This window comes from Acomys minous (genome assembly GCF_964271855.1).
Source record: "Acomys minous genome assembly, chromosome: 11".
In the NCBI taxonomy this organism is placed as follows: domain Eukaryota; kingdom Metazoa; phylum Chordata; class Mammalia; order Rodentia; family Muridae; genus Acomys; species Acomys minous.
In genome coordinates this window covers 44,531,214-44,558,667 of record NC_140492.1, presented here as the reverse complement: position 1 = coordinate 44,558,667, position 27,454 = coordinate 44,531,214, and the positions used below count along the sequence as shown (strand labels likewise).

The following is a 27,454-nucleotide window of genomic DNA, read 5'->3' as shown; positions in this document are numbered from 1 at the left end:
AGCAGAAAGGATAGTCGCAAAAATTTGTATGCAGAGAATCTACCTGCAGACATATCCTAGATCTGTAAGAGACATTTTTACACAGAGCAGAAACTATGATAAAAATTCCCCTAGAGTCAAAGGGGCTTTAAATCTTGTCCTGTCCTGCCCTGTCTTGTCCTGTGCTGTCCTGTCCTGTCCAGTTAGATAGCTTGTTCAAAGGTTTCAAAGGTTACCATTCTGGAGATCCTCTTTTGAATTTTAATTTCTAAATGGAATGTCTAATATGATGAAACTTTTGGGTCATATCATACCATATCAGACCATATCATATCATACATATATCATCCAGAAAACATGAAATGTCTCTAGGTTTTCTTTTAACAATATTGTGTAAAATCTGGGCATGGTAGTGCATGTCTTTAATCTCAGAACTCAAGAGGCAAAGGCAGGTGAATTTCTTTGAATCTGAGGCTAGCCTGGTCTACATCATGAGCTCCAGGACAGCCAAGGCTATGGCTCAAAATTAAAACTAAAAAAACTGAAAAAAAAATTACACTTTCTCTATAACTAAGCCAAGAAGTTTAAAAGACATTCTGTAATTAAATATTATTTCAGAGTATAAATTCTTCACATTTCACTATTGATTGAAATCATCCTTACAAACACCATGCCACTCAGTGTGTGTGTTTTCTATTTCTACTTGTTTATTTTTTGAACAATGTCTCTATATACCCAGGCTGGCCTCAAAACTATGTAGCCCAGGCTTACCATAAACTTGTGTTTTTGTCTGTCTCATCCTCTCCACTGCTGGGATTACTAGCGTGAGCCATCAGGTCTGCTAAGTTATCTTAAGTCTTATGAGGTTTTATAGACTTCTGTCTACTCTACATTCTGAAATGCATATAATCCTATATAAAATTAGACTGCACTCTTAATGTTTCATCTTCATTATAATATAGATACCTATATTAGATACCAATGAGAGTTTTATAATGTCAGGTGAGACTGTCTTCTTATTGTTCACTCGGCTCTTTGATTGACTTCGTGTATTAATAACTTGGATGGATGATAATGTTATCATTTTCAATCTTCAGATGCAAGTAAAAGTAATCATGATTTACTTTTCATCTTCTTTTAGCCCAAGTGGTAACTTCTGCGAGACAAATCTATAACCATATAGCATTTGTTCCTTTCCTTATTAGTTGGAAATCATAATACAGTACTCAATTTTAACATACCTTGGAATGTAGTCTTCAGAGTATCTGTACATTTTATCTGAAAAATATTCAAAATATACAAAATTTTAAAATGTTCACACATTTAAAAATATTTCATGAAGTGTTCTGAGAGGAGCTAAGCCTTGGTATAAATTCACAAAATTGATCAAGCCACAAAGGCTATTACTAACTGAACTGCGGAAGATATGATTTGCTGATGATTTGAGGGCTTCCCAGGGATCCCTGTGTGAAAGTTTACTCCTTAGGATGGCCATATCAGGGGGTGCACTGGAACTTTTAAGAGTGGAATCTAATGGAAAATGCTTTACTCCCTGAGAATTTTGCTGCCAGAAGGGATTAGGGCAGTTTCTCATGTGACTGCTTGGTAGTCCTTGGAAGATAGTCATGAAGAGGAACAAACCTGACTGCCCCCTCTGTCTCCTGGCTGGAGCGGCCCTCAGTTACTCCAACATGTGCCTCTGCATTGCTCTCTGCTAATAGGTAACATAGTCAAGGAAAGGCAGGAGGAGCATGTGCTATAACTGTCCAGACTTTGAACTTCCAGAACAATAAGCTAAATAAAACCCTTTTCTTTAAGGTTAACTACCTTTGATATTTTGTTGTAGCAATATAATGGATAAAGACATCTTCCTTTCTGAGCCTAACTCTGTCTTGGTAATTTGAGATGAAAACAAGACACCATGGGCATAAGATCGAGCCAGGTGCATGAGGACTTCATGCACAGAGAACAATGAGAAAAGTCTGGAACTTCTGTTCCTGTCACTCTTGCTTCTGACCGTTGTGAAACATGGACACGTTTCTGCCTTTGAGCTCTACCAATACTTCTGAGGTTTTCTATTCTGTTTTTTTTTCTTATGTTGGTTCTAATAGACCTTTATAACAACAACAACAACAACAACAACCAACCAACCACAAAAATTCTACCTATGTTTTCTGTCTGTCTGTCTATGAGAGTGGTTTCTGTTTATCATGTATCTATCCGCCCTGCTCTAAAATGTCTTGCCATCTGATCCCACATAGGGGTGATGTAATGCTGAAGCATTGTGATAATTCCATTTTATCCATATGGTGACAATCCTAGAGTGAAGACACTGAGAAAAACTTGCGACTTAGTCCCCAAATTTATTTGAAATAATATACTGGCTTCTAGATTGACCAGAGATGTAATTAATGTAAGATGATAAAACCATAGGAGTAAGTATGTTCTGGTTCTCAGAAAATAGCTCACAATGAACCTTGAAGGTGGCATCTCAAAGGCCAATAACTCGATAAATGCATTTGTGTATTTAAAAGTGATGGGAAAGTGGAGGCTTTGAGGACTATTCTATGAAAGTAATAGGTTCATAATAAATTATTAAAGTTATTGGATTTAAAATATTCAATATACAAATTTGATGCTTAATATCAACTTTATTTTGGAAATTTTATTGTGTACTCATTAAGATTTATGTACTAAGCCTGAGGACTATGTGTAAAATCACATTTATCATATTTGAATTTCTTATTATTTAATGTGTCATGGAATAAAAATTAACTTTCGCTGAGATTATTCTATAAAAATAAATATTGGTGCCATAGCGGTCTCTGACATCAGAAGCTAGATGGTCTTACAATTTTAATATATGGAAAACACTGTGGTTTGAGAAAAAACCAGCAGGAACCATTTAAAACAATTGAGTGGACCACCAAACAACTGCAAACGTTACTTTTAGGTAGATGTATGTCCTGGTGTGGACTTCGTATCTAGAGAAGGTTGTAACTATTACAGAAACATTTGCTGAAGCCTTCATGAAAGTGATCACATTACTGAAAGGAATGGACATGTTCCAGGTCAGTTTTGGGGGAGGAATTTTGAGGATAACTAAATGAAGGATGTTCTTGCTGCTGCAGAACCCAGGATGATGGAAATAATCCACGTGGGATGTCAGAAATAGAGTTGTCCTTGCCTTCAGGAAATGCTCTACCATGACTGCGTCTAAAATATGGAGTTACTTTCTGATTAGTCTTTTGAGTATGAGGCTGATGAATGCTCGAGGGAGCCTGGAGAGGTCAGAAAAGACACATCACAGTAGTCACAAGTTAATGCATGTGTAACAAAACAAAAAAAAATCAGAAGCATAGCTAATATCAATAAACATAGAAGAAAACAAGGTCATCTAATTGAAAGTTGGAAAAACAAAGTATGATGCAACACATTTATTTCTGTATTTGATAAAAGGAACCACTGAGACTCAGATCATTAGGTACTTTTAAGATTTGCTTGGTGTCATGATTTAAATGAGAAATATTCTCCAAAGCCTTGGGCATTTGACCACGGTCTCCAGCTGCCATGCCCTCTGAAGAGGACTGGCAGGTGCAGCATCGCTAGAGGGATACATCATTGGAGATGGCCTTTCAGAGAAAAAACCTCACCTAGTTCCTGCTAGCTCTCTCTGCTTGTGGTTGCCTTTAAAGATGTGAGCTTCTTGCTTGGGTATGGAAGCCCCTTGCTGCCATGCCTCCCCACCATGGCCGACTTGAATTCCTCTAGCCTAAGTCTTTCTTTTAAAAGTTGTGTTGGTAATGATGTCTTATACAGCAGCAGAAAAGTAACTGGTACACTTGGAATTTAAGTTCATGTGTAAGAAAGTAAGCTCTAGGATAATGTATCATGGAACATATTCCTGGTTAGGTGTCAGTTGCTGTTGGACCTGGTACCAGCTATGTGACAGTATGAAAATTATCCTAAAGCTATGCTTATCAGTTCATCTACAGAACACAATAACAAACCCAAGCCTCAGGAGTGGCTATGGACAATAATTAAAACAATGTCAAAATATTTTATAAAATGACAAAGCTACTTATCAATGTCATGTGGTCTAAATCCACATCATATAAGCCACAGTTTGTGCTCATTGACTAGGAAATTTCCTCATAAACAAGGTAGCTGGAAATAGACTACGATTATTCAGTTAGCAAAGTGAAATACACAATATAAGTAAACTTTGACTTGAAAGGAAATCACTGAAAGTTCACTTTTACAAAGGGGACTGCTACCAGTGGAACATTTTTGCTTATGATAAAGAATTTGAGAATAAAAAATACAAAATATTGGCCTGGGATGTAGCTCCACTGGTGGAATGCTCTCCTAGTACACACAAAGGCCTTAGTTCAATGCCCAGCACCATATAAACTGGTCATAGTGGTGCATGCCTGTAATTCCATTATTTTGAAGGCTGAAATAAAAGAAACAGAAGTACAAGGCCATCCTCTGCTACATAGTGAGTTGAGGCCAGCCTGAGGTACACAAAAACTGATCTCAGTACTGACCTAAAACAAAAAAAAATGCCTTTAGTTATAAGAATAAACATAATTAGGTGTTCTATAAAATATTTTTTTCAAGCTGACAAATATTTTTATAAGGACTTTTTAAGTAAAAGTGTAATACTGGTGTATGAATGTTGGTGCCTAGAAAACATACTCATGTAGTGTTTGAAAGAAAATCTATAAGGCAGGGAAATACAGCTAATGTTTTATCCTCAGAATAAAAAAGAAAGAAGATCATAAAGCTTGTGAGAAAAATTGAATAAAAGCAACTATGAATAAGATAGTATATAATAGCACGTGGTTCTTAGATGAAATGGAAGGGGACTAAAACAATATAAAAAAAAAGGAAAATAAACGAATAAGGGACACTGTACATCAGACAAGCTGCAGAAGAAACGTTGTGAAAGAAGACTTTGAGAACCCAAGGACACCACATACTAGATGAGTCTTAGAAACTAAATGTGTATTTGGATGGTTGCTATCCCATCACTGCTTGGGTAATTTTAGTTTTACACTCCTTCCTAAGCAGGTTAATAGACAATGATCTCTTGCTAAGCGTGAAGGTGAGCAAGCTCAGCTCCTGCGAAGACCTTCTCTGTCCCAAAGGCTCAGAAGTTTTATTTAAAAATAAATGGCATGATTTAAACGCTGCCTAGTCATCTCCGTGCTACACGGCCAAATTGAAAACTGTGCTCTGCCACAGAGCAGCAAAGGCTGCAAGATCATGAGCCAGAAGAGCTGGGTGAGGTTCCCCCATCCTCCCCTGTGATGCAGATGCAAGGCTTGTGGTTGGTGTGTGCCTAAGAGGGTGCGATGCAAAGCCGGCTGTGTTTGTGTTTCCCCTATAGCATGTCTACCCCTCTCAGCACCATCTGTTACAGCAAGAAGCAGCAAGCAGGACATGGGTGAAACTCGAATGCTGAATCCTTCTGATCCATTCTCAGTCAAAAACATGCCGCTATCTAGTGAAAAGAAGGTTCACTAATAAGAGGGATGCACATGCAAACCACACACTTCTTTATTCTTCTCAAATCAAAGAGGTAGAATTGAACAAATAATGTTCTTTGGATTTAGTGGAAGAAAAAAGCAAATACATTCCAACTAGGAAAAGAAATGAATAGAGTCCTCCCAAAGAACAGATTTGGACAACTCATTGAATTAAAAAAAATACTTAGTTTGGAAATCAGAGTGAGGACTCATTTTCAATGCTTCTACCTAGCTGCTCCCGAAAGCAACCAGAGAAAGTTTGTCTCTCTGATTAAATGTGAAGCTATTATACGGTCCCTGGAAGGACCGTTTCTTTGGCAGGCTGTTTACCACACCCCCAAGGCTTCTTCACAGACTGTTGGCCAAGGAGGAGTCATATCTTGAAAATTTCTTAGCCACAGAAAGTAGCACAAGGATGCTAACATAAAAGTGACAGGAGGCCAATTGCCGCAGCACTACAAGTCCAGACCATGTGGGAGAAAGCTGCCCGATGTGACACACTTAGGAAGGAACCGAGCATTTGCAGAGAACATTCAAACAGCCTGCTCTCCTGTGAGTTTGGAAAAGACAGCAGGGTAGATATTCAGTCGGGGAAAGCTGTCAGGAGGGGTTGGGCAGTTGGGAAGGTGGAATGAGAGCAACTGGCGTTCATAGAGCGCGGGTGACGCTGCTCCAAGGCTAATCACCTTGAGTTTGCACGGCAGTGGACACCGTGTGCTCCACCTACCAAGTGTGTATCAAGTAAAATGACCCGTGAGCCACTGATGCTCGGAACCTGTCTCACAGAAGCCTCAGAAAACCTACTGAAATGGAGTTGAATGTGACCAGCAGGGACACAGAAGTGACTGCAAAAGCCCTGGGTGTTGTTAACCTGTTAAATAATACAAAGACGGAGAAAGAGAGTGAAGCAGGAGCTACGGAGAATCCACAGGGCACAGACATGGTCGGGACAGCAAAGAGGCTGAAGAACTAGCGTACTGAACTTAAGTGGCGTGATGTGGGGCCGCAGAAGGCCCTTGGTGGTTACTATGGGGGAAAGGGATGAAGTAATTACTGTGGAGAGAAGGAAGGAAGCACCAGGTCCATGAGGTATGGTGATACAGACTGTACCAGATACCCAAGCGACCTGCTAAGTCCCCTGCACTGTGCTAAGGCATACAGACAATTCCTTTTTCTCACAAGATCCTCACGGTCTGCTTGGTGTTCCCCATTTGCTGTAAAAAGGAAACAGACTCAGAACATGCGGATTGCATGAGATCTGACAGTGGAAACCCAAAATCAGAGTGGATTTTCATTCACATTGGATTTGCTTTGTTTTTAAAGCTATGCTATTTTAAAAAATCAAATGGCTGGCATCAATCAGAAGAAAGACATCCGTGAGAAAGTCATATCCCACTCTCCACCCAAGTGTGGAGACTGTTCTGACCATTGGCTAGATCTGGGTACTTTAGTGCCTCACACTTGACCACGTTCCCTGGATGGGGGGCCTGGTGGCACTCAGAGGAAGGATAGCAGGTTACCGAGAAGAGACTTGATACCCTATGAGCATATACAGGGGGAGGTAATCCCCCTCAGGAACAGTCATAGGGGAGGGGAATAAGGGGAAAATGGGAGGGAGGGAAGAATAGGAAGATGCAAAGGATGGGATAACCATTGAGATGTAACAAGAATAAATTAATAATAACAAAAAAAAGAAAATTAAAAAACAAAAAAATAAAAACAAAAAACAACAAAACAAACAAACAAAACAAACAAAAGAGAGACGTCATATGGTCAATTTATTACTTCCTATTTTCAATTTTTTTTCCTCCACCATACTACTTTTAAACAATAGAGCCACTTATGGTAAGGCTTAGACAATAATGGCTTGGATAATTTAAAAAATCCAATCTTTCATGCAACACTAAATGGGAAGAGTCTGTTTCTTTTTGAATGATGGAAAATGATCTCCATACAAACAAATAAAATCTGATGCCCAAATGCACCAAAAGTGAAAATCATAAAACCTGTTCACGTCGAGATATGGACAGCTGGTGTGTGTCCACCTGGGGTACTCAGGCAGGATTTTGATATCGAATGGTTATGTGACCTCAGCTATGTCTCTCATTCTCAAGTGCCTCCCAGTTTTTAAAATCTGCACGACAATGACTTCTTCCCTAAACTTGATGCTGCATTATCAACACTTAGGAAGCTTCTGCGAAGTGGATCAAGGACACTCTACAACCTGATCAGCACTTATGTTGGCTTCATACAGATTTTCTTAGGCCTATGCGTTCTGTTTAACCTTAGCGTGCTAACTGAATTTTAGGTCTTTCCATCAGTTTGGTGAAAGTACTTTCATCATTTCTTAAAATCTTTCCTGACTATTTATAGCTTCAGCTGCAGTTTCCCTGTCTATTGAATATTAAGGCACCCCCCAGAAAAAGTTGAGCATTAGATTTTTTTTGTGCACTGATCCACTTATTCCATATGCATATGTGTACAGGTTGTGAACATTATAGCAATTTAATTATGGCATGTGTAGGTCAAAGGCACCTGGATTTTTAAAAAAGACAAAACTGACAGTGGTAGTGGCAGACTGCTCTGACCTGTTCTAGACCTGATGTGTAGGGACAGGCCCAAGATCAGTCTGTGCCTTTTCCAGTTAGTGCTGAGTCCCGTGACCAGAGCCCAGAAGGACTGAATAACTTCAGCACGAGCAACTTCAAACTTCCTAGCTTCTTAGGAGCAACTCTTCACTTTTATCACTATCTCAAAAGATCATCATTTCCTGATTTGCTCATTTAGAAAAACCCATTTACCAGCATAATTCCAGCGAGCTGTCAATCCTGAGGCAGAGATAAAGCTAAGACTGAGAGCCTTTCCCTCACATCTCTAAAGTGATTTATTTCTTACGCTAAGAAAGCACTCGGGGTGAAAACAATACCAAATTTCCCATGGTTACTGCATGTGTTAATGACATTTCATAACATTGCCAACACCAGAGGTTTGCCAGGGTCTGCATTCGAGTAAGTACCATACAACCATTTGCCAGAAAGTCTTACCTCGTCGCTGTTTCTCTACATAGTGGGAAATATTGAAGATCAATGATATTACCAGACCCAAGCCAAAGAAGGTTAGAAGTCCCCAGAGGTAGTAGGGGCATTCAGAGTTTCCTGGAAATAAAAGTAGATATGTCTATGAGAGCACGCCTTAGTACAAATCTGTTTTACTTCAGCTAATGTTATGATTCAAACCATTGCCTTTAGCTGAGTGTGGCAGATCACACCAGTGAGTGAGGCACTTGAGAGGCTAAGACACTAGGATTACTAGGAGCCTGGGTAAGCCTGGGCTATATAGTAAGGGTTTGTCTCAAAATATAGAAAGAAATTAATTAGTTAATTTCCTTTATTTGTAATGAATGAGAAACCTGCGAGGAGATTAATAAATCTTGACAACCGGATATTTGCAGATTTCAAAGTGATGATAGGTTTTTGTGTTCAGAGATGTTATAGCAAGCTTTCCATATTTTTAGTATTAATATTCAGCTATTAACAAGTGACAAGTGGTGGCTCGTTATAAGGACTCAGTTCAAATTCAGGATTCTTATAATCACCACACATCTTCATTTTATAGACTTTCCCCAGATTTCACACTCCAGGCTAAAATTCTTTGTGCTTTTTTTTTTTCTTTGCAGAAAAGTACTTGGTCCTTTTCATCAGCCCCGAGACTGTAACACACTAGATAATGGGAGGAAATAGAAATTCTGGAGTCACTGTAGCAGCTTTATTAGAATGGGACATAAGGACCTTTCTTCATCCTACTGGGTGTCCTGTTAACGGACAGGGGAGAGCTCACTGCTCTGAAAGTCTCTACTCACTTTATTTCTGAGTGATGAAAGGAGTTAGGTTGGTCACTGCCAGTCAGTTACTCCGGCCCATTTACAGTTACCTCCACACATTTATGAGAACCGTGAAGACAACATACATATTTTGGTATATCTCGGTACATCTTGGTAGTCATGCCAACATGACCCATGTCATATGCTGATCCCGAAAGATTAACTTGTAAGTCTCTGATTATAACCAGTAACAGTTGGGTATCTTCCCTACGTCAGAGTTTATACCTGATACCAAAGAATCAAAGGTCTAAAACAGAACAAAACCACACAACAGAGGCATTGCTTCAAGAAACTCTTTTGTGGGGAATATAGATGTTATGCATATCATTAGAACAGTAGGTTGCAAATAGCTTGCAAGTGAAGGTAGCAACGAGAGATCGTAGTCCTTCAGAGTCCCTACTCTCTCACACGAGACCAAGTCAGAGATCAGTTTAGAACCTTTCAGGAAATTAAAATACCACTTAACACAATAAACAGTTTTAAAACTTTTTAAAAATTAGTTTACTCTCTATCTTTTATCTTATTTATTTATTTATTTATTGTTTTGTATTCAGTACATCCTAACCTCCCCTCCTTCCACTCCTCACCACTCTCCACTCCTACGTTTCTATTCAGAAAAGAGCAGGCCTCCCAGGGATATCCACCAAATATGGCATAAAAAGATATAATAAGGCTGGACAAGGCAACCCAATTGAAGGAAAAGGGTCCCAAGAGCAGAATAAAGCATCAGAGACAACCCCACTGCCCCTGATAAGAGTTTAACAAAAACACCTAGCTAACCCAGAGGAGAAGTTTGTTTTGTTTCCCTTGTCTATCTTTAAGCACTTAATGAGAATTTAGGGTGTCAGTGAAAACACATTTGCTTCTCTGCTGCTTTCTGTTTCTCAGATATGACATTTAGGTTGTACTTATTTCTTTGACTTCCTATTGACACTTCAAGAGCTGTTTAGTTGCCATTAGATGTTTCCGTGTTCACGTGGGCATCATTGATTTTTAAATAGACATGTACAGGCATATGAAGAATTAGGTGTACTACATATGTGGTTTTATGATGTAGATGTACACATTCATGTGCACATATAATTACATGTCATTTATTTGTATGTGTGTGAGTGTGGTGTATGTGCATGAATGTGTGTAGGTGGGCACATGGAGACCAGAGTGGATGTTGGGTATCTCATTCTCTCTCTTTCTCTCTCTGGCTTGTTTCTTTTATATATATATATATATATATATTGATGTAAAATAAGTTTACTTTTAATTCATTATACTATTCAATTTTATCACAAGAATATACATTCTAGGTTCAATAGATAGATAAGGTCTTCAAAAACCTCAGAGACCTATAGAATATGGAATTTAAAGAATTTTTTGTTGTTTTGAGGATTCTTTGAAAATAAGACAGGTTGACTCTAGGCAACACCCAGACTGCCTCAAAGAAGATAATAAGCATCGAGGATTCTCCCTATGGAGATGGCTTCAGATGTGGCAAACCAACCGCTGGGCAAAAATGTCCTTGTTTTCTGCCACAGACAGAATTCTCCCTGAAATGGGCAGGCTTGGATGCAGGTGGAGTTGATGGCCAACTCTGTCTGGCTTGTTTCATTTGGGAAGAGTTTCTCATTGAACTTTGAGCTAGGCTGGCAGCCAACAAGCTCCAGTGGTCCTCCTGTCTCAGCTACGCTTGCTTTATTCACACAAGGCCATACTCAATGGCTCAGTTGTCATTGCTTCTTAAATGTGGGTGCTAGCATCAGAGCTCAGGTCTTCTTGTTTATACTCTTAGCCATTGAGCTATATCTCCAGCCCTGATTATTGCACATTTATTCACATATATTGTTTCAACTTAAGCTAGTTTGAACTTCATTTAAAGCCAGAAATATTTGGTTATTTATTATTTGTTATTTAATTTAATACTGTTATTCTTGCTATATCTTAGGACACCATAAACAATTGAGAACAGGGCTACTTATGACTTCCTTTTGTGACAACATCTAATGTGTTCTTTACAGAATAATTTTCAAGGGTCAATTAATAATAGAAAAATAACTGGTAATAATAGTAAAATGTGTGGGATTTTTTCCTTTAAAGGAATATTTGTGTTTTGGAAAAACGTAAAAACATTAGAAGTCTTAATAATGTTTTCCCTGTGCAACAATTTTATTAAAAACATTTTTTACTAAAAGAACAACACTCCACCAAGAATTTATAAACATTATGTAATATACTAATAACTAACTATATCAGTGTACTGAGAAATTCTGCATGTCACGTGACATCGTGTATATACATCAGACTGTTTATTTAATTACCTGCTTGCTTTTGCTTGTTTGAAAGAGTAATTCCTTGGTGCTGGGATTACATAAATATGCTACCATGACTGGCTGCTAAAATGACTTTAGTGTTTTCAGTTTTAAAATTATGAAGATGAATGGCCAGATGAAGGTATATTGAATATTGAGACTATAGAGATGGCTCGGTGGGTAAAGGTCCTTGTTACCAAGCTTCATCATCTTGAGACAGATCTCTGGAGAGAACTGCATCTTGCAAGTTGTCTCCTGACTTCCATATAAAAATAAACAAACATAATTAAAAAAAGTTTTAACATATGTATATATAATGAAAAGGGGTTTATAGCTTAATTCTCAAAGTTTTAAAATGGGAGGAAGGGAGGAATGGGAGGATACAAGGGATGGGATAACCATTGAGATATAATATGAATAAATTAATTTTAAAAAAGACCTGAAAATGGAAATAGAAACAATACAGAAAAAAAACCTGCAATGCACCATCTCCTCAGAGAAGCCTAGCTATGTTTCTGTGTGCTTAGTTGACAGTGGCTTTGTATTGTTTCAGTGGATACCACCACATTACCCAACACTCCTGGCAGAAACACCATTTTACCATCTAGCCCCATATGTCCTTCTCCCTGCTGAGTTCTGGATAAAGTTGGTGAGGATTTTTTTTCATGTGTGTGTATGCATGTTGTGGATATGCGCATAGATGCATATGCTAGTATACTTTCCCATGTGGAGGATGTGATGGCCAGAGGTTGACTTTAGATACCTTTCTCTTGCTTGTCATTATTATTATTATTATTATTATTATTATTATTATTATTATTATTATTATACAGAGTCTCTCAGTGAACCTGGATTTCACTGTTTTAGCTAAACTGGCTCATCAACAAGCACTTGGGTTCTGCTTCTCTCCACCTCATGGATGGAACTGGGGTTACAGGTATACTCCACCACAGTCAGGTTTTTCATGGGCTCTGGGGAATCCTAACTCAGATCCTCACCTGTGAGGAACAAGCATTTTGCCTTCTGAGCACTCTCCCAGTGCCAGGCGTTTCTTCTCCACAGCCTATGACACAGGGTAACGTCTGTCCCTATCTCCACCCAAACACAGAGGACACAAACACTTTGCACAAAACGCTACTTCAGGTTTCCTGCTTACCTTTTGGAGCTTAGCTGCTGTGACCTCTCGTTCATATACCATGCTCCAATCAGTGTGAAGTACTTAGAGTTGTCGATGGATACTATACCTTGCTATGTCCCTATGTCTCTGTATTACTTCCTTTGCCTGAAATGCCTGTCTCCTAGACGTAACTGAATATCAAAGAGACATCCTTTTCTCTGAAGGTTTCATTCATCTCTTTACACTTTAACAAATATTCTGTTATCATTTGTGTAATAATTTCACTACCCATCTAAACTTTGAACATTCTAAGGGCCAGACACTGCCTTATTCGTCTTTGTCTTCATTCCTCAGTCACCCCATTTGTAAAAGAAAAGTAATAATAATGTTTATTATTATGAGATTTGGGCTAAATCATGTGAGGAGGCTCTCAAAACAGTGCTACTATTAAAATGTTCAATAAATGCTAGCTGTTGATATAAGTATTATCTTTGTTACATTATCATCTTGCTGCTGGTAATTTTGCCGTTATTTCCCCCAACAAATTCAGAATGTCATTTCTCACTAAGCACCCTCAACTCACTCAGTAACTGGAAAATGAAAGGGTAACTAATATAATTGCCCAGAACCAAAAGAAAGATTCTGACCAAGTAGGAGGTCTAGGCATACCCACAACCCAGGAGGAGATGCCACAAATTCTATTCCACATGTCTCTAACTCTGCTGAGGAGAAGGCCCATCCTCCCAGCAGCTGGGAACCAGACCTGTGTGTGATGAACCAGGCCTCTGTAGCTTTGGTAAAAGTGTTCATCAAGAGGACACAGAGCTAAGGACAGATGTCTGCTTTCAATCTAGAATTACCAAGAAAGGTGCTGGTTATTCATTTGTTTCTCAGAAAACTTGAATCAAACAGTTTTGACAGCTAGCCATCTGAGCAAACTGATAGGCATGGCCACTGTCAACATAAAATCTGTTTCTTTTCTGGAATTTGATTGATGTGAAAAAAGGTGTGGAAAAGAGAATTTGAAAACTGTGACAAGTGGAGCTAGGCTATGAGGCCAGCTGCAAGGCAAGGAAAGGTCTACTTGCATAAGGGCAGGATGGAAAGTCGTGAAGAGGTCACTGTGAGTAGAAATGGCCTCCTGGTGAGCAAGGTAGTACTAGTCAGAAGCCCTGTCATGGGATTTTCTAACTCTTTTAGGTAAAGAACCTAAAAACCTAAAATGTTTGTTTTGTTAAAGTTTGTACTAGCCTATGGAATAAAAATGGATGTTTCCCTATGTGTTCAAAACATAATTCTTCTTTCAGAGTCGTCCTTAACACACCCCCACCAAGTAGCTACACGGACAAGGAGTAATCATTACAATCCAAATTACTTTTGACAAATACCCACCATTTTAAAACTTTTATTTTTCACAATTACATAGAATAACAACCATTCTGTAGCATACTATAATTTACTATGTATTCCCTTAAGCACACATTTTTCAACTAAGTTTTTGTAAACTTGGCCCTAATGTTGTACTGTCTAAAAGTAAACACTTAGTAGAGATATTGATAGTTTACCTTTGATACATCTGAACTTGTTCTTTACTTTAGAAATAATAAAATCTAGAAGTCACGTGCCAGATCACTGAGAGGATTTGGGATCTTGGTCATGTGTTCATCTCATGGCATGTAGAACTGATTTTGGAAATTATATTTGATACTTCCTAGATGAAAATACCCGTATTTGTTCATAGAGAGAAAAAGAACAGGCTCATATAGCTTTATACTCCACAATAGGTTCCAATTCTTAAGAGATTGTGAAAGTGTCATCATCTGACTAAGACTTGGAGTGTACAACATGCCCTACACTGCAAACAGAGAGTTGGAGTTTACGTTGTAGTCGGTAAATAAAGTCTAGAATTCTCCATTGCTCTTTGTATGTCGGTCTGTTTTCCATAGTCTCTGCCCTTGTTACAAAAGGAAACAGGTATAAAGAAATAGTCCTATAAAACTTATCATAAAATTTATTAATTATAAAAGATTGCAGAACAGGCTACTGAAGATATTGCACTTTCTCCTTTCAACTAAAAGAAATAGTGAAATAGTTACATTAATCCATTTATTGCTGCAGGAAGATAATTTGATCTCAGTTTCAGAAAAACAGCAAAATCACCAATATCATTTCATACTAAAAGCTTCAAGGATAATCCTGACAGTGTTCATGAACGGTGTCAGCTGTACTGGCTTACCTCCCCTTGAAGCTGTGCTTCATTGTTACCAAAACAGTAAGTTTGTTTTATATGAGCAATTCTAGACTTTGACAACACAACCTAAACTGTAATAGACTGGGAAAGGCTTATGCATGTTTAACATGGGCTCCAGTTTCTCCCTGATTTCAGAATTTTATGTTTCTAGTTCCCAGAAACTTTTTCCCTTAGTAATATGATCTGGGTATTAAAGAGAAAGATGTTTCTTTTGGAAAGCTTGTATTTCACAGCATTCTTAACAATTTTTGCATTTTCTTGATTACCCTCATTTTGAAAAATAAAACACACACGCATAAAAAGAAAAGAGATTGAGTAACTAAGTAGAATATATCAACAGATCCATACATGTACACTCACGCACACACGCATGCACGCATGCACGCACACACACACACACACACACACACTCACTAAGCCTTTTCTACCTCTAGTAATTCTCCTTTATTATATGTGCAGTGCAAATATCTCACCTCTTTGAGTTTCTATGAATGAAGAGGGTAGGAGCTGGAGAGATGGCTCAGAGGTTAAGAGCACTGTCTGCTCTTCCAGAGGTCATGAGTTCAATTCCTGGCAACCACATGGTGGCTCACAGCCAACTATTAAGTGATCTCATGCCCTCTTCTGGAATGTAAATGTACATGCAAATAGAGGGCTCATATACATATAATAAATACATAAACCTTTTTAAAGGGTGTACCCTCTCATCCTCAACTACATTTGTTCAAAAAGAGCATATTTTAATGGCATTATTAATTAATTGTATTCTCATTTATATAGGTTTTATTGACTTAGAACTTGTACACAATCTAAATTTAGCTACTTACATCATTAAGATGTCAAAGGGCTCAAGAAAAATCATATGTGAAGCAATGAAAAATAGAAAATCACATGAATTTTTATTTAGTTTTCAATCACCAAGAGTTAATAATGGTGTATTTAGTTGTAAGATCTCTGACGCCCTTAAAGCCAGCAAGTGTTGACATACACCTGGGGCATATGGGGTTCATAATTGCACATCTTCTGGAAGAAGACCTTGCTAACCAAATGTAACTCTTTTGTATTAGCAGACTTTATTAATGTGGCAACCCTTACTTAAACAATCAACAACAGAAAGAAGCAAACAAAACGCTTTGCATAGTTCAGACTTCAGCCTATCTTTAACTAGGACAAGTGTGTGGATTCACCATACATAGCCATCGCCTCACGGTGCCTTCCTTTGGCTTATAAACTCTATTAAAGCAATGGCATCCTTCTGCTTTCCTCAAATGTGCATGTGTATTTGAAGCATCCAAATGTTTTGAAAGAAAAATGAATTGATATTACAATCTCCGTGTGACTACTCATGAAATTATTTTTTTTTTTAGTGTACAAATAGTTGTGTTGAACACAACATATTTTTATTTGAGGGTAACAGCACGTGATCACCATGTCCATATTTCAAACTGCCAGCACCTAGGCCCAGCATCTCCAACAAAAGACACAAGAATCATAGATATTAGCATCAGGGAAGCTCTCACATTCGTTCCAGCCTTCCATGTAAATAACTTGTTTTTAAGACAAAATTTGAAACTCACCAACCTCAAAACAAATGTAGAGGGTATCTGAGATGTGAACTGTATACATCACAGTGTGGTGCGGGACAGCGATGCAACCTTTGATAAGTCTCTTTTGCACGGCATGAGAATGAGAACAAGACTAGGCCCCCGGAAGTTGTGCAACCCCCGCCCCGCCCCCGTGCAAATCACTGATCCTCAGTAAGCCAGCTGTCAAACCGGAGTGGCCAACTTCATCCCTGTTACATCAGGCCCACCTCTTTCTAAAGCATCTGGATTCTGCTTAGCTGATATTTAAGTTAACTGAAGATGGCCATATGCCTCTGGTGTAGATAGCAGATTTTAAGAGTGCATGCTACAGAGTTGCTTTTGCAGTTAAGTTTGCAGTTCATCATAATTTGAGAATGGGAAACCCCACAGACGCTGTCGGGGTGGAAGTGCTGCAAACAAGCTGCTGCTCATCCTTGCTTAGTTACTTCGCCTTGTGCACACACTGTGTGACTTGCTAGAGAAGCAACCAGGGAGGGCTTTGGAGACAAGTGTGGTCATGTGGAACCTCTTAACCCACAAAACACCAGAGTTAAAAGGCCTGTAAAGGCCTGTTCTATTTTCTTTAAGTTAAGGAGTGCTGTGATTATTAAATAAAATTTAAAATGTGTACGAAATTGTGCAACAATGACACATGCTATTAACAATTAATTTGCGTGCGTCTGGTTTTCATAACTGCTACCTTTAAGAGATGATGTTTTGTTTTGTTTTGTTTTATTGGCTTGTCTTAAGTTTACTGGTGGATATTACTTAAATTGTGTGGTTAAAAACTGATTCTAGATCTTTAAAAGAATGCCTGGGCTTAAGAGGCCATTCATAACTAGCCAACCCCAGTCTCTAAAAGAGTCGCACTCTGCTCAGAAGTGTACTTGAAGCTCCAATGAGCAAAGACAATGAGAACGCTATAAAACAAACAATGAAACACAGAAAAGTGTTAAAGAAATGGTGAGTGTTGATTAAAGAAAGGGCCAAAGGAACATATTTCTCCATTTAACCCAGTTAATACTCATTTTATGTGAACAAGGAAGCATTGTTATTATGTCAGCATGTTTATTTCATCTATTCAAACATGGAAAATGTTATCACTGGATTCGCTTTGTTCATATTACATTTTGTGTGGTGGGGATCATTTTGGCTTTTAAGATCCAAGAGGCTTTCATGGCAAACACTTTATTTAATTTTTTTAAATTTTTTTCTCCTTTATTAATTTATTCTTGTTACATCTCCATGGTTACCCCATCCCTTGTATCCTCCCATTCTTCCCTCCCTCCCATTTTCCCCTTATTCCCCTCCCCTATGACTGTTCCTGAGGGGGGTTACCTCCCCCTGTATATGTTCATAGGGTATCAAGTCTCTTCTTGGTAACCTGCTGTCCTTCCTCTGAGTGCCACCAGGTCTCCCCCTCCAGGGGACATGGTCAAAGGTGAGGCACCAGAATATGTGAGAAAGTAATATCCCACTCTCCACTCTACTGTGGAGAGTGTTCTGTCCATTGTCTAGATCTGGGTAGGGGTTTAAGGTTTACCACCTGTATTGTCCTTGGCTGGTGCCTTAGTTTGAGCGGGACCCCTGTGCCCAAATCTGCCTATCATAATGTTCTACTTGTAGGCTTCTAGGACCCTCTGGATCCTTCTACTTTGCCATTCTACCATGATTCTTTCATCTATAGTCCCACTAGAATGTCCTCCCCTCTGTCTCAGTTTCCTGGTAAGTGAAGGCTTTCGTGGGACATGCCCCTTGGGATAATAATTGAGAAATGGGGCATGGAACTAAACAGAGAATTCTCAACAGAGGAATATCAAATGGCTGAGAAACACTTAAAGAAATGTTCAACCTCCTTAATCATCAGGGAAATGCAAATCAAAACAACTCTGAGATTCCATCTTACACCCATCAGAATGGCTAAGATAAAAAATTCAAGCGATACCACATGCTGGCGAGGATGTGGGGAGAGAGGAACACTCCTTCATTGCTGGTGGGATTGCAAACTAGTACAACCACTTTGGAAATCTATCTGGTGCTATCTCAGAAAAATGGGAATAGGGCTTCCTCAAGACCCAGCTATTCCACTCCTTGGAATATACCCAGAAGATGCTCCAGCACACAACAAGAAAATTTGCTCAACCATGTTCATAGCAGCCTTATTCATAATAGCCAGAACATGGAAACAGCCTAAGTGTCCCTCAATAGAAGAATGGATAAAGAAACTGTGGTACATATACACTATGGAATACTATTCAGCTATTAAAAATAAGGAATTCCCGAAATTTGTGGATAAATGGATTGAGCTAGAAATGATCACAATGAGTGAGTTAACCCAGGAGCAGAAAGACTCAAATGGTATGGCAAACACTTTAATCTCTGTGTGGGGAAAGGCCTCATTGGCCAGGAGAACACTCTTGCCTTGTGCCTAGTGCTGAGCTGTGAAATGGATGTATCACATCTCTTCTAATTCAGAGCTAGCAACTTCCAGGGGTAGTTAAATTCATCACTTTTGAACCTCCCCTTCCCAGGCTCCCATCAGCAGCATGGGAGGAGTTCTGCTGTGTCCAGTTCTTACATGATCTTAGCCAAATTCGAACTCTTCTCTTCATTTTTGCTCCCCTATGAACTGGGGAAGAGAAGGCATGTGTGAACATCGTGGGTTAGCTTACACTCCGGTGCTTTCCGCAAACAAAGGATTTTTTTTTTAAATCCTTCAGACAAAGTTCTGAAAAGCAAACCCTCAGAAACTACAGTGTGTGATACCTTTGCTCTACTCCTGGCCAATATGTATTGCTGTTAAACATGCCAACAGCGTAACAGTTAGGCATAAGATATGAGCCGACAAGGTGCAAACCACAGAATTAGAAACAGCTTAAACGCCTGTGCAAAATGTTCAGGGTTCAAGTGCATTGAAACCAAAGTGATGCGTATTCAGCAGTGGACTAGTATGTTGAGCGCATGAAGATTGTTAAATGAGAGCAGCCATTATAAAGAAGCACCCTAGGAGGGAAGGGATTGGCTCAGCTTTGGAGGAGCAATTTAGCAATAGTAATACTCAAAATATCCATAATGTCTTACCCAGTAATTTTAACTCTAGATATAATTTTTGGAAAATAGCCCTCAATACACAAATGCCTTAGAGATATTCATTTTCCTGCTATTTAAACTATTTTTTTAAAAAAAACTGCCTATAACAGAAGTATCTAGCAATAAATGAATCAATGGGCAAATTCTAATTAGTGCAATAAATGTTGTTCTGTGCATCTGTTTAATGTGACGAGGCAGATGCTATAATGAAGAAGGAAATGGATATGTTGCAGAGCTGGTCACAAAGCTGGATATATGATTTAATGCATGCCGTTATTCCAGTTATAAAAGGCAAACTGTGTGGAATGCATAGAAAACTAAGAAAATTTAACTTAGTATTTTGCATTTTAAAGTAATTAAATGTCTGGTTGTAAGATAACTTTTATATTTCACAATGCCTTTTCTTTATATAATATGCATTTTTTCTGTTGCTAAAAAAACCTGCTTGTTAGAGAAATGAAGAACGGATCAAGAATAGAGGAGGGGCAGATGACAGCCTTGGATTTATAGTGGCTCCCATCGCGGTCCATCGCACCGTGGCATTTCCACTGGCGTTTTCAACACTTTTCACTTCCCTGACTATTGGCAATTCTACCAATTCCTGGCGGGACGGGGAGGGGGGTGACTATAATTCTAATTGCTGGACAACTGCAATCGATCACTCCTATCTTATTTTCTGTCTAAACCAAGTGATGAGAAATACACAAGGTCAACAAAAGATTCTGTAAAAACAACAAATCCCCACATGGCACAATGCCTGAAGAACAGTCATCAATAGCTGTAATAGTTTATTTTTAGAGACACTGCCCATTTTTCTTTCTTTCAAGACCAAATAATCAATATATCTATTAATGCAATTTGAATCACTTTCTAATCATACTAAATACCAGTGTATATTATTTAAAAATTACCATGTTTACCAATTTACTTTCCTACCAGTAAATTTGGGCAAAGAAACCTCAGTGTTAAGACTTAGAAATTACTAGATGAACTGTTTGGCATAGGAATGAAAAAGAAATTGAGAACGCCACTCACCTGGCATCCTTGTATTTTCAGAAGAGCCCGTGTGTAGCCATGAAGCACATGCGCAGGCTAAGAGTTCTCCCACCAGCTTTCCCCGCTAAGCACCGTTGCTCTGTTATGTTAGAAACAGCATAGCACCAACATATATCTTTACCAGAACTCAGGGGTTTTTTTTTTCCTCCTCTGTTTCTTTGACTCTTTTGTGTGTACTTTGTTCAGTTATAAACAGGAAATGTGGTGATAGAGGCTTCTAGAGTGTAGGTCTGAAACAAGTAGACTTTAAATAGTTCTGAAACGTGGGAAGAAAAATCCCCTGTGCTTCTGTATGCCAATAGGTGACTTTTTATCACTACCCAAGTCTGATTTTAAAAGGAAGACTTAAAGCAGAGGTGTGAATGAATGCCTCTTGAGAAACTCCAGGGGTTTCCTCGTGTCTGAGCTCACATGAGATTGAAATGACGAGCCAACAGTGAGCAAGCCGTGATGTGTGTTCTGCTGCCTATCCTGTGCTTTGAGACCCGAAGAACAGAAATAGAATTAGCAAATTCTCAGTGTTTGCTGAGTAACAGACGCCTGTGAAATGGGCACTGTCACACCAGGAGACCAGGTGCCTGCCTTAGTCCCACCAGCCACCACCTTAGCCAACATGAGTCACTCTGTGTAAGCCAGAGTCACCAGAAAAACAAACTTTACTGCCATCCTGACCACACTAAGAGAACTGTTTAAACATCAGTGTGTGAGTGTGCTGTGCCGCAGCAGTTAATGCACTGCTGTGCATCAGTGTGTGAGTGTGCTGTGCCGCAGCAGTTAATGCACCGCTGTGCATCAGTGTTTGAGTGTGCTGTGCCGCAGCAGTTAGTGCACCGCTGTGTAACCCTGATCCCCACAGAATCAGAACGTTGGGGGTGGAGCAGCACTAGCTAATGTGTTATCTTTTTATATGAGATTGTAAGTAGAAAAATGGAAAGATTTGTTTTAAGTGTGTTTCCTTATTAACATTTTTATTTCCTATCATGGTTTCCTCAGTTTCAAAAATCCAATGGAATGTCATAGTAAATGCACATGTTTAGGGATATGGTGTAATTCAGCACACGTACGCAATGCGTAATGATAAAAATCCTGAGAATTAGCTTTCTTTTTTAAAAATATATTTTATTAATTTATTCATATTACATCTCAATTGTTATCCCATCCCTTGTGTCCTCCCATTCCTCTCTCCCTCCCATTTTCCTCTTACTCCCCTCCCCTATGACTGTGACTGAGGGGGACCTCCTCCTCCTGTATATGCTCATAGGGTATCAAGTCTCTTCTTGGTAGCCTGCTATCCTTCTTCTGAGTGCCACCAGGACTCCCTATCCAGGGGACGTGGTCAAATATGGGGCACCAGAGTTTGTGTGAAAGTCAGACCCCACTCTCCACTCAACTGTGGAGAATGTCCTGTCCATTGGCTAGATCTGGGTAGGGGTTCGAAGTTTATTGCATGTATTATCCTTGGCTGGTGTCATAGTTTGAGCAGGACCTCTGGGCCCAGATCTGCCCACCATAATGCTCTTCTTGTAGGTTTCTAGGACCCTCTGGATCCTTCTATTTCCCTACTTTCCCATGCTTCTCTCACCTAGAGTTCCAAATAGGATGTCCTCCCCTCTGTTCCACTTTCCTGGTAAGTGAAGACTTTCATGGGGCATGCCCCTTGCACTAGGCATAGTGCATTGTGCAGATATAAGTGAGTATCAGAAAACCGGGAATAAAGCTTCCTCAAGACCCAGCTATTCCACTCCTTGGAATATACCCAGAAGATGCTCTAGCACACAACAATAACATTTTCTCAACCATGTTCATAGCAGCCTTATTCATAATAGCCAGATAATGGAAACAGCCTAACTGTCCCTCAGTAGAAGAATGGATAAAGAAACTGTGGTACATTTATACTATGGAATACTCCTCAGCTATTAAAAACAAGGAATTCCTGAAATTTGTGGACAAATGGATTGAAATAGAAATGATCATAATGAGTGAGTTAGCCCAGAAACAGAAAGAGAATTAGCTTTCATCTCTCCCAACATCTATTATTTCTGCATGTTGGAATGTGCATTGGTCCAGATACTTTTAAATACATCATAAATTGTTATCCCCCTCAGGAACAGTCATAGAGGAGGGAATAAGGGGAAAATGGGGGGAGGGAAGAATGGGAGGATACAAGGGATGGGATAACCATTGAGATGTAACAAGAATAAATTAATAAAAAAATTTTAAAAAAATTGTTAGAGTATCATCAGGCTGCTGTGACATAGAATGCACATTAATGTCTCCTGTCTAACTGCATCTTGCTCTTATTACCTAGCCATGCTCTGTCCCCTCCCCATCCCATCCCTGGCCTCCAGTGACCACGGACCTCTACTTCTGTCAACTCTATTGTTATCTGCTAAAAATGAGGGAGAAATATGTATATTCATCTTTATGCAGTTTAATTATTTAAATTAGTGTGATACCTTCCAATTCCATTTGTGTTGCTATAAAAGATGATATTTCATGCTCTTTTATATAGTAACACTGTTTTGTCCACACATAGCATGCTCATTCTTTCTTACTTGCTGAGATAAAATTCAGTTTAGTATATACCACATTCCCATATGTACTCTGTTGTTTGTGGACTTATTGGTGGATCCCATATCCCCGATAATTTGTTTCCAGGTTCTCCAGATGATGTCTTGACAAATGCATACATATGAGATAGAGTTAACCTAATTAATCACTACAACTTCACAACCTACAATTATGCTTGGGCGGTTTTGGTTTCAATAAATATTATCACACTGTTGAAAAAGGTATGGAGTCTTCTGAGTCATCTTTGCTCCTCTATAGATCATAACTCCATAGGAACCAAGGTACCATGCTTGTGCCTCTTGCTTCTTTGGATGGTGGTAATAAACACTAGGAACTTTTTTCTTCCACTTTATTATTTCCTTTCCTCCAGAATATTTACTGGGAATAAGTTGACCCAGTCTGTAAAAGTGAAAACAAAAATAGAAAACAAATAAACAAACAAAACAAAACCCTAAAAGATTCTCATCTAATTCTTAAAAGTATTTTAAAATATGTTCCAGGGCCGACAAGATGGCTCAGTGTGTAAAAGTGCTAGCTAGTCTCACAAGCTTCCTTATCTAAATTGCCCACTTAGAGCCCAAAATCAAAGGAAAACTGACTCCCAATACTTGTACCTGACCCCCACACACATGCCACAGTGTACCCCCACACACATATAACAATAATAACAATAACAATAATAATTTAAACAATGTTTTACAGAATACTCAGCTTTACCTAGCTCTCAGTGTTAGGGTTTTGAGGTAGAAGAAAGAGTACCTTGCCTGATTGGAGCCAAAGAATGATACAAGGTCACACAATGCAAGAGATTTACACAGGGAAAGGCATACACAGGCAATGGCTCTTAATAAAAGGGTATAGAACACTGACATTGGGAGAATCTGCTACTTGTGTTAACAGTGAAATGTGTCACATTTTGGTGGCTGATTATGTAGCCAATGTCACTGGGTTACTGAAGGTGGACTTGGGCAGGAGTGGGGAGTGGGAGGTGCCAACACTCAGAAAACAATATTCCTGAAAAATGTGCCTGCAAAAATCTTAATTTTGCCTTTATGGATGCATTTTAGTATGCTGCACGTTAGACAAGTTCTGCAAAAAGGGAAACTGACAAATCTTTTCATCAGCGCCTCTTCCAAACGCATTTGGACAGAGAACTATTTCTTCATCATCCACTAACAGGATGACAGGTTCTGTGAGCCAACCTAGATGCCCACAGACCAACACTTCAGGAAAATAATAGTATTTGGTTCATGTAGAGCCCAGAAAGCAATGGTGAATTAGAGGGGACATTGAGATGTAGATGAGACAGCTGAAGGGCTGGATCCCAGACATCTACACTGAGATGGAATCTTGAAACTTCAGTTCGAAAGGAGAGGATGCCATTGTGGGATGGCATGGAGGAGCTGGTCCTTAAGGAACATCACTGGCTAGAAGAGTTGAAGCTATGGGTCCAAGTAAGAACTACACAATTAACCAAACAAGAATTTGCAACGTGATTCATACAAGTGACATTGGAAAAGGTCTCAGAGCTGGGAATTTGAGTGTAGACATCTCCTTACCAGAATGAGCATTCCAGAAAAGGGGGGGGGAGGGGGGGAGAAATTCCAGAAACAACAGCATTGTTCAGGCTTTGCATCCACAGGCGAACAGCATGAATATTGTGGGAAAAAATGCAAGAATTCTGTTGCTGGCCCTAGAAATACAAAACAACTAGAGGACACTCCCACCAAACCCACCATGACTGTGGCTACCCCAAGGCTTCCCAGACTCACACTTATGATGTTGCATTGCAAGTCTAAATGGGACTGAAAACCAGGAACACCAGACCCAGGTAGATGTATTCTAGCTCAGTAAGAGAATCATGTCATAGCGTAAAAGAATAAATATCCTAAATGCAAGACTGCGGGCTTAGAAATAGAAAAAAGTTAGGCTAAAAATTCTGCTTCATGGTTTCTAATGACTGCAATGTCTTTGAAATGTGATCTGTATTACAATGCACCCTATTCCTTAAGTTTATGGACTAGGAAAATATAACAAAATCAGGCAAAATCATAGGAAAGGTATGCGAGTGTGCAGCAGAGAGCTCCACTTTAAAAAAAATTGCAGGAAAATAAATAGGCTTTAATTAAAAGATGCATGGATATATGTATGTTATGAAATATGTTGGTGAGTATAGTCATACATGAATAATAGCTTCATGAGCTATGTTCAAATAATAAATAAACACGAGGACTCTGCACTACATTTTAATGAGGTGGGTTATCAAAACAAAGTTTTAAAAGTTTAAAAGATAGCTTGACTAAGCAGAAATGTCCTGATGTCCTCATGCACTCCAAGTCTGCTATAAATGTAGGAAATCTGAAGTAAGGTTTTGATGAGCACCTGTCAAGAAATGAGAATTTTTAGACCAAGAAAATTGAAGTTTTGTTGTCCAAAGTGAAAAACATACACTGACAGGCGCCACTCAAGTTCCATATGGAGAAAATTAGAAAAATAGGTCACAAGGTGAAAAAAAAATAAGTTTTTCTAGATTATTTTTATGGTTATCTATAAGATCTATAGTTAACTACCCCTTATTAGTATAATATATTTATATCTATATTGAACGTATACACATATTTCCATATTCTATATTTGTTTAACTATCATTTATCTATTGCCTATTTATCATCTCTATCTATCTATCTATCTATCTATCTATCTATCTATCTATCTATCTATCCAAAGAGACTAAACATTTAAAAGCAGGCATTATAGTACATGTAGAGTTGTATTCTTCATTTAAAGTGTTCAAAATAAACCACACCATGTAATGTCCTATTTTAAAATCTCTTTAGCATACCTTTCTTTGTGGAAATAAAATATAGCACTGTGGAATTTTCTTTCTTAGTGCAAATCACTCAGCCACTGAAGCTGGTGCAAAGTGCACACACAGCTTTATGAGACACAGGAAAGGAGAGTGCCCTCTACCTGCAATCCTACCACTTTAAAATGTTAAATTATTCAAAACTCATTACAGAGCTACAAATGTATCGAACACCATTGGATTTAGACTGAGATCCTCTGGCAAATTTACTCATTCGGGCAGGAAAGCAAGACCAAGTTAAAAACCATAGAACAAAAAGTGGAATATTAAAGTAATGAGCCTTTTATTCTTAACCATTTTGCAAGGCTACTGTTCTGAAGAATGTATTTTAGGAAATACTAGATTTGACATGTTTTTTCCCCCCTGAAATGCTTGCGCACGCAGGACTTGGCTTACTTGAAACATCTGAACATGAAGCTTCCTAATTTAAAAAACAATGGTTTTCTTGAGATTAAAGGAGTAAAGCCCCCAAACCCCAAATGCCTTAGGACATTTGCATTACAAGCAGCAACTCCAGAGAGGCTGACACGACAAATCTTCTTTCCGTTGATCTTTCACCAAATAAGACATGTAGTGGCTTAAATTTTGATTGGGTCTAGAAGGAACAAGAGAATAAAAGCAGGAGGGAGAGAATTGATGCACACACCAGAGACCCGCTGGGAATGATGCTAAGTCAAAGGAGAGTCAAAAGAGTCACATAGGACACTGAAGTGTAGGTAGGGTGCATTAGTCAGTTTTATTATCATGATGCGACGGTGACAACTTAAGTAAGGAAAGATGTTTTGTTCATAGTTTCAGTCCGTCATGGAGAGGAGGAAGTGATGGAGGAATTCACAGCCTGCCTCTCCTGAGGCATACAGAGCAGTGATAGTAAGGACAGGATTGTTATAGCTCTTAAGGACGTAACCCCCTGCAGCCTCCTTCCTCTAACCAGCCCTACTATACATAATCTATTGTTTTCCAATATTCTAGCCTATTCCTTTAAACATATCGGTGGAATAATCCATTCATGAGATCAGAGCACTTGTGATACACTTGGCAAGAGAAATATCGTGACAAGGACACCTAGAGGCAGTGCTGTAGCAATCTCCAAGGCGTTGTCCAATCCAGTCAAGTGGGTCCAGACTAATCATCCCACAGAAAAGGAGAAGGGAGAGTGAAAGACTTCTGAGTTAGCAAATGAACATGCCATCTCTGTGCTTGAAAGTATCAGGGGAAGTC

General features: G+C 38.9%; 1 protein-coding gene across 3 annotated transcripts in view; it reads right to left on the bottom strand.

Moving 5' to 3' along the window:
• Window positions 1-21,068, bottom strand: part of TRAT1 (T cell receptor associated transmembrane adaptor 1) — a 35,924-nt gene extending 14,856 nt beyond the window's left edge. For all 3 annotated transcript variants that reach the window (XR_014783056.1, XM_084801176.1, XM_084801177.1), the window contains exons 1-3: window positions 20,776-21,068; window positions 8,558-8,668; window positions 1,221-1,257 (exon numbers count right to left, since the gene is read on the bottom strand). Coding sequence is in view for 2 of the 3 variants with exons in the window: in XM_084801176.1 (XP_084657302.1) it covers window positions 1,221-1,257; window positions 8,558-8,668; window positions 20,776-20,782 (155 nt within the window). In the remaining variant the exon portion in view is untranslated. The remainder of the gene's footprint in view (window positions 1-1,220; window positions 1,258-8,557; window positions 8,669-20,775) is intronic.
• Window positions 21,069-27,454: the final 6,386 nt, after the last annotated feature.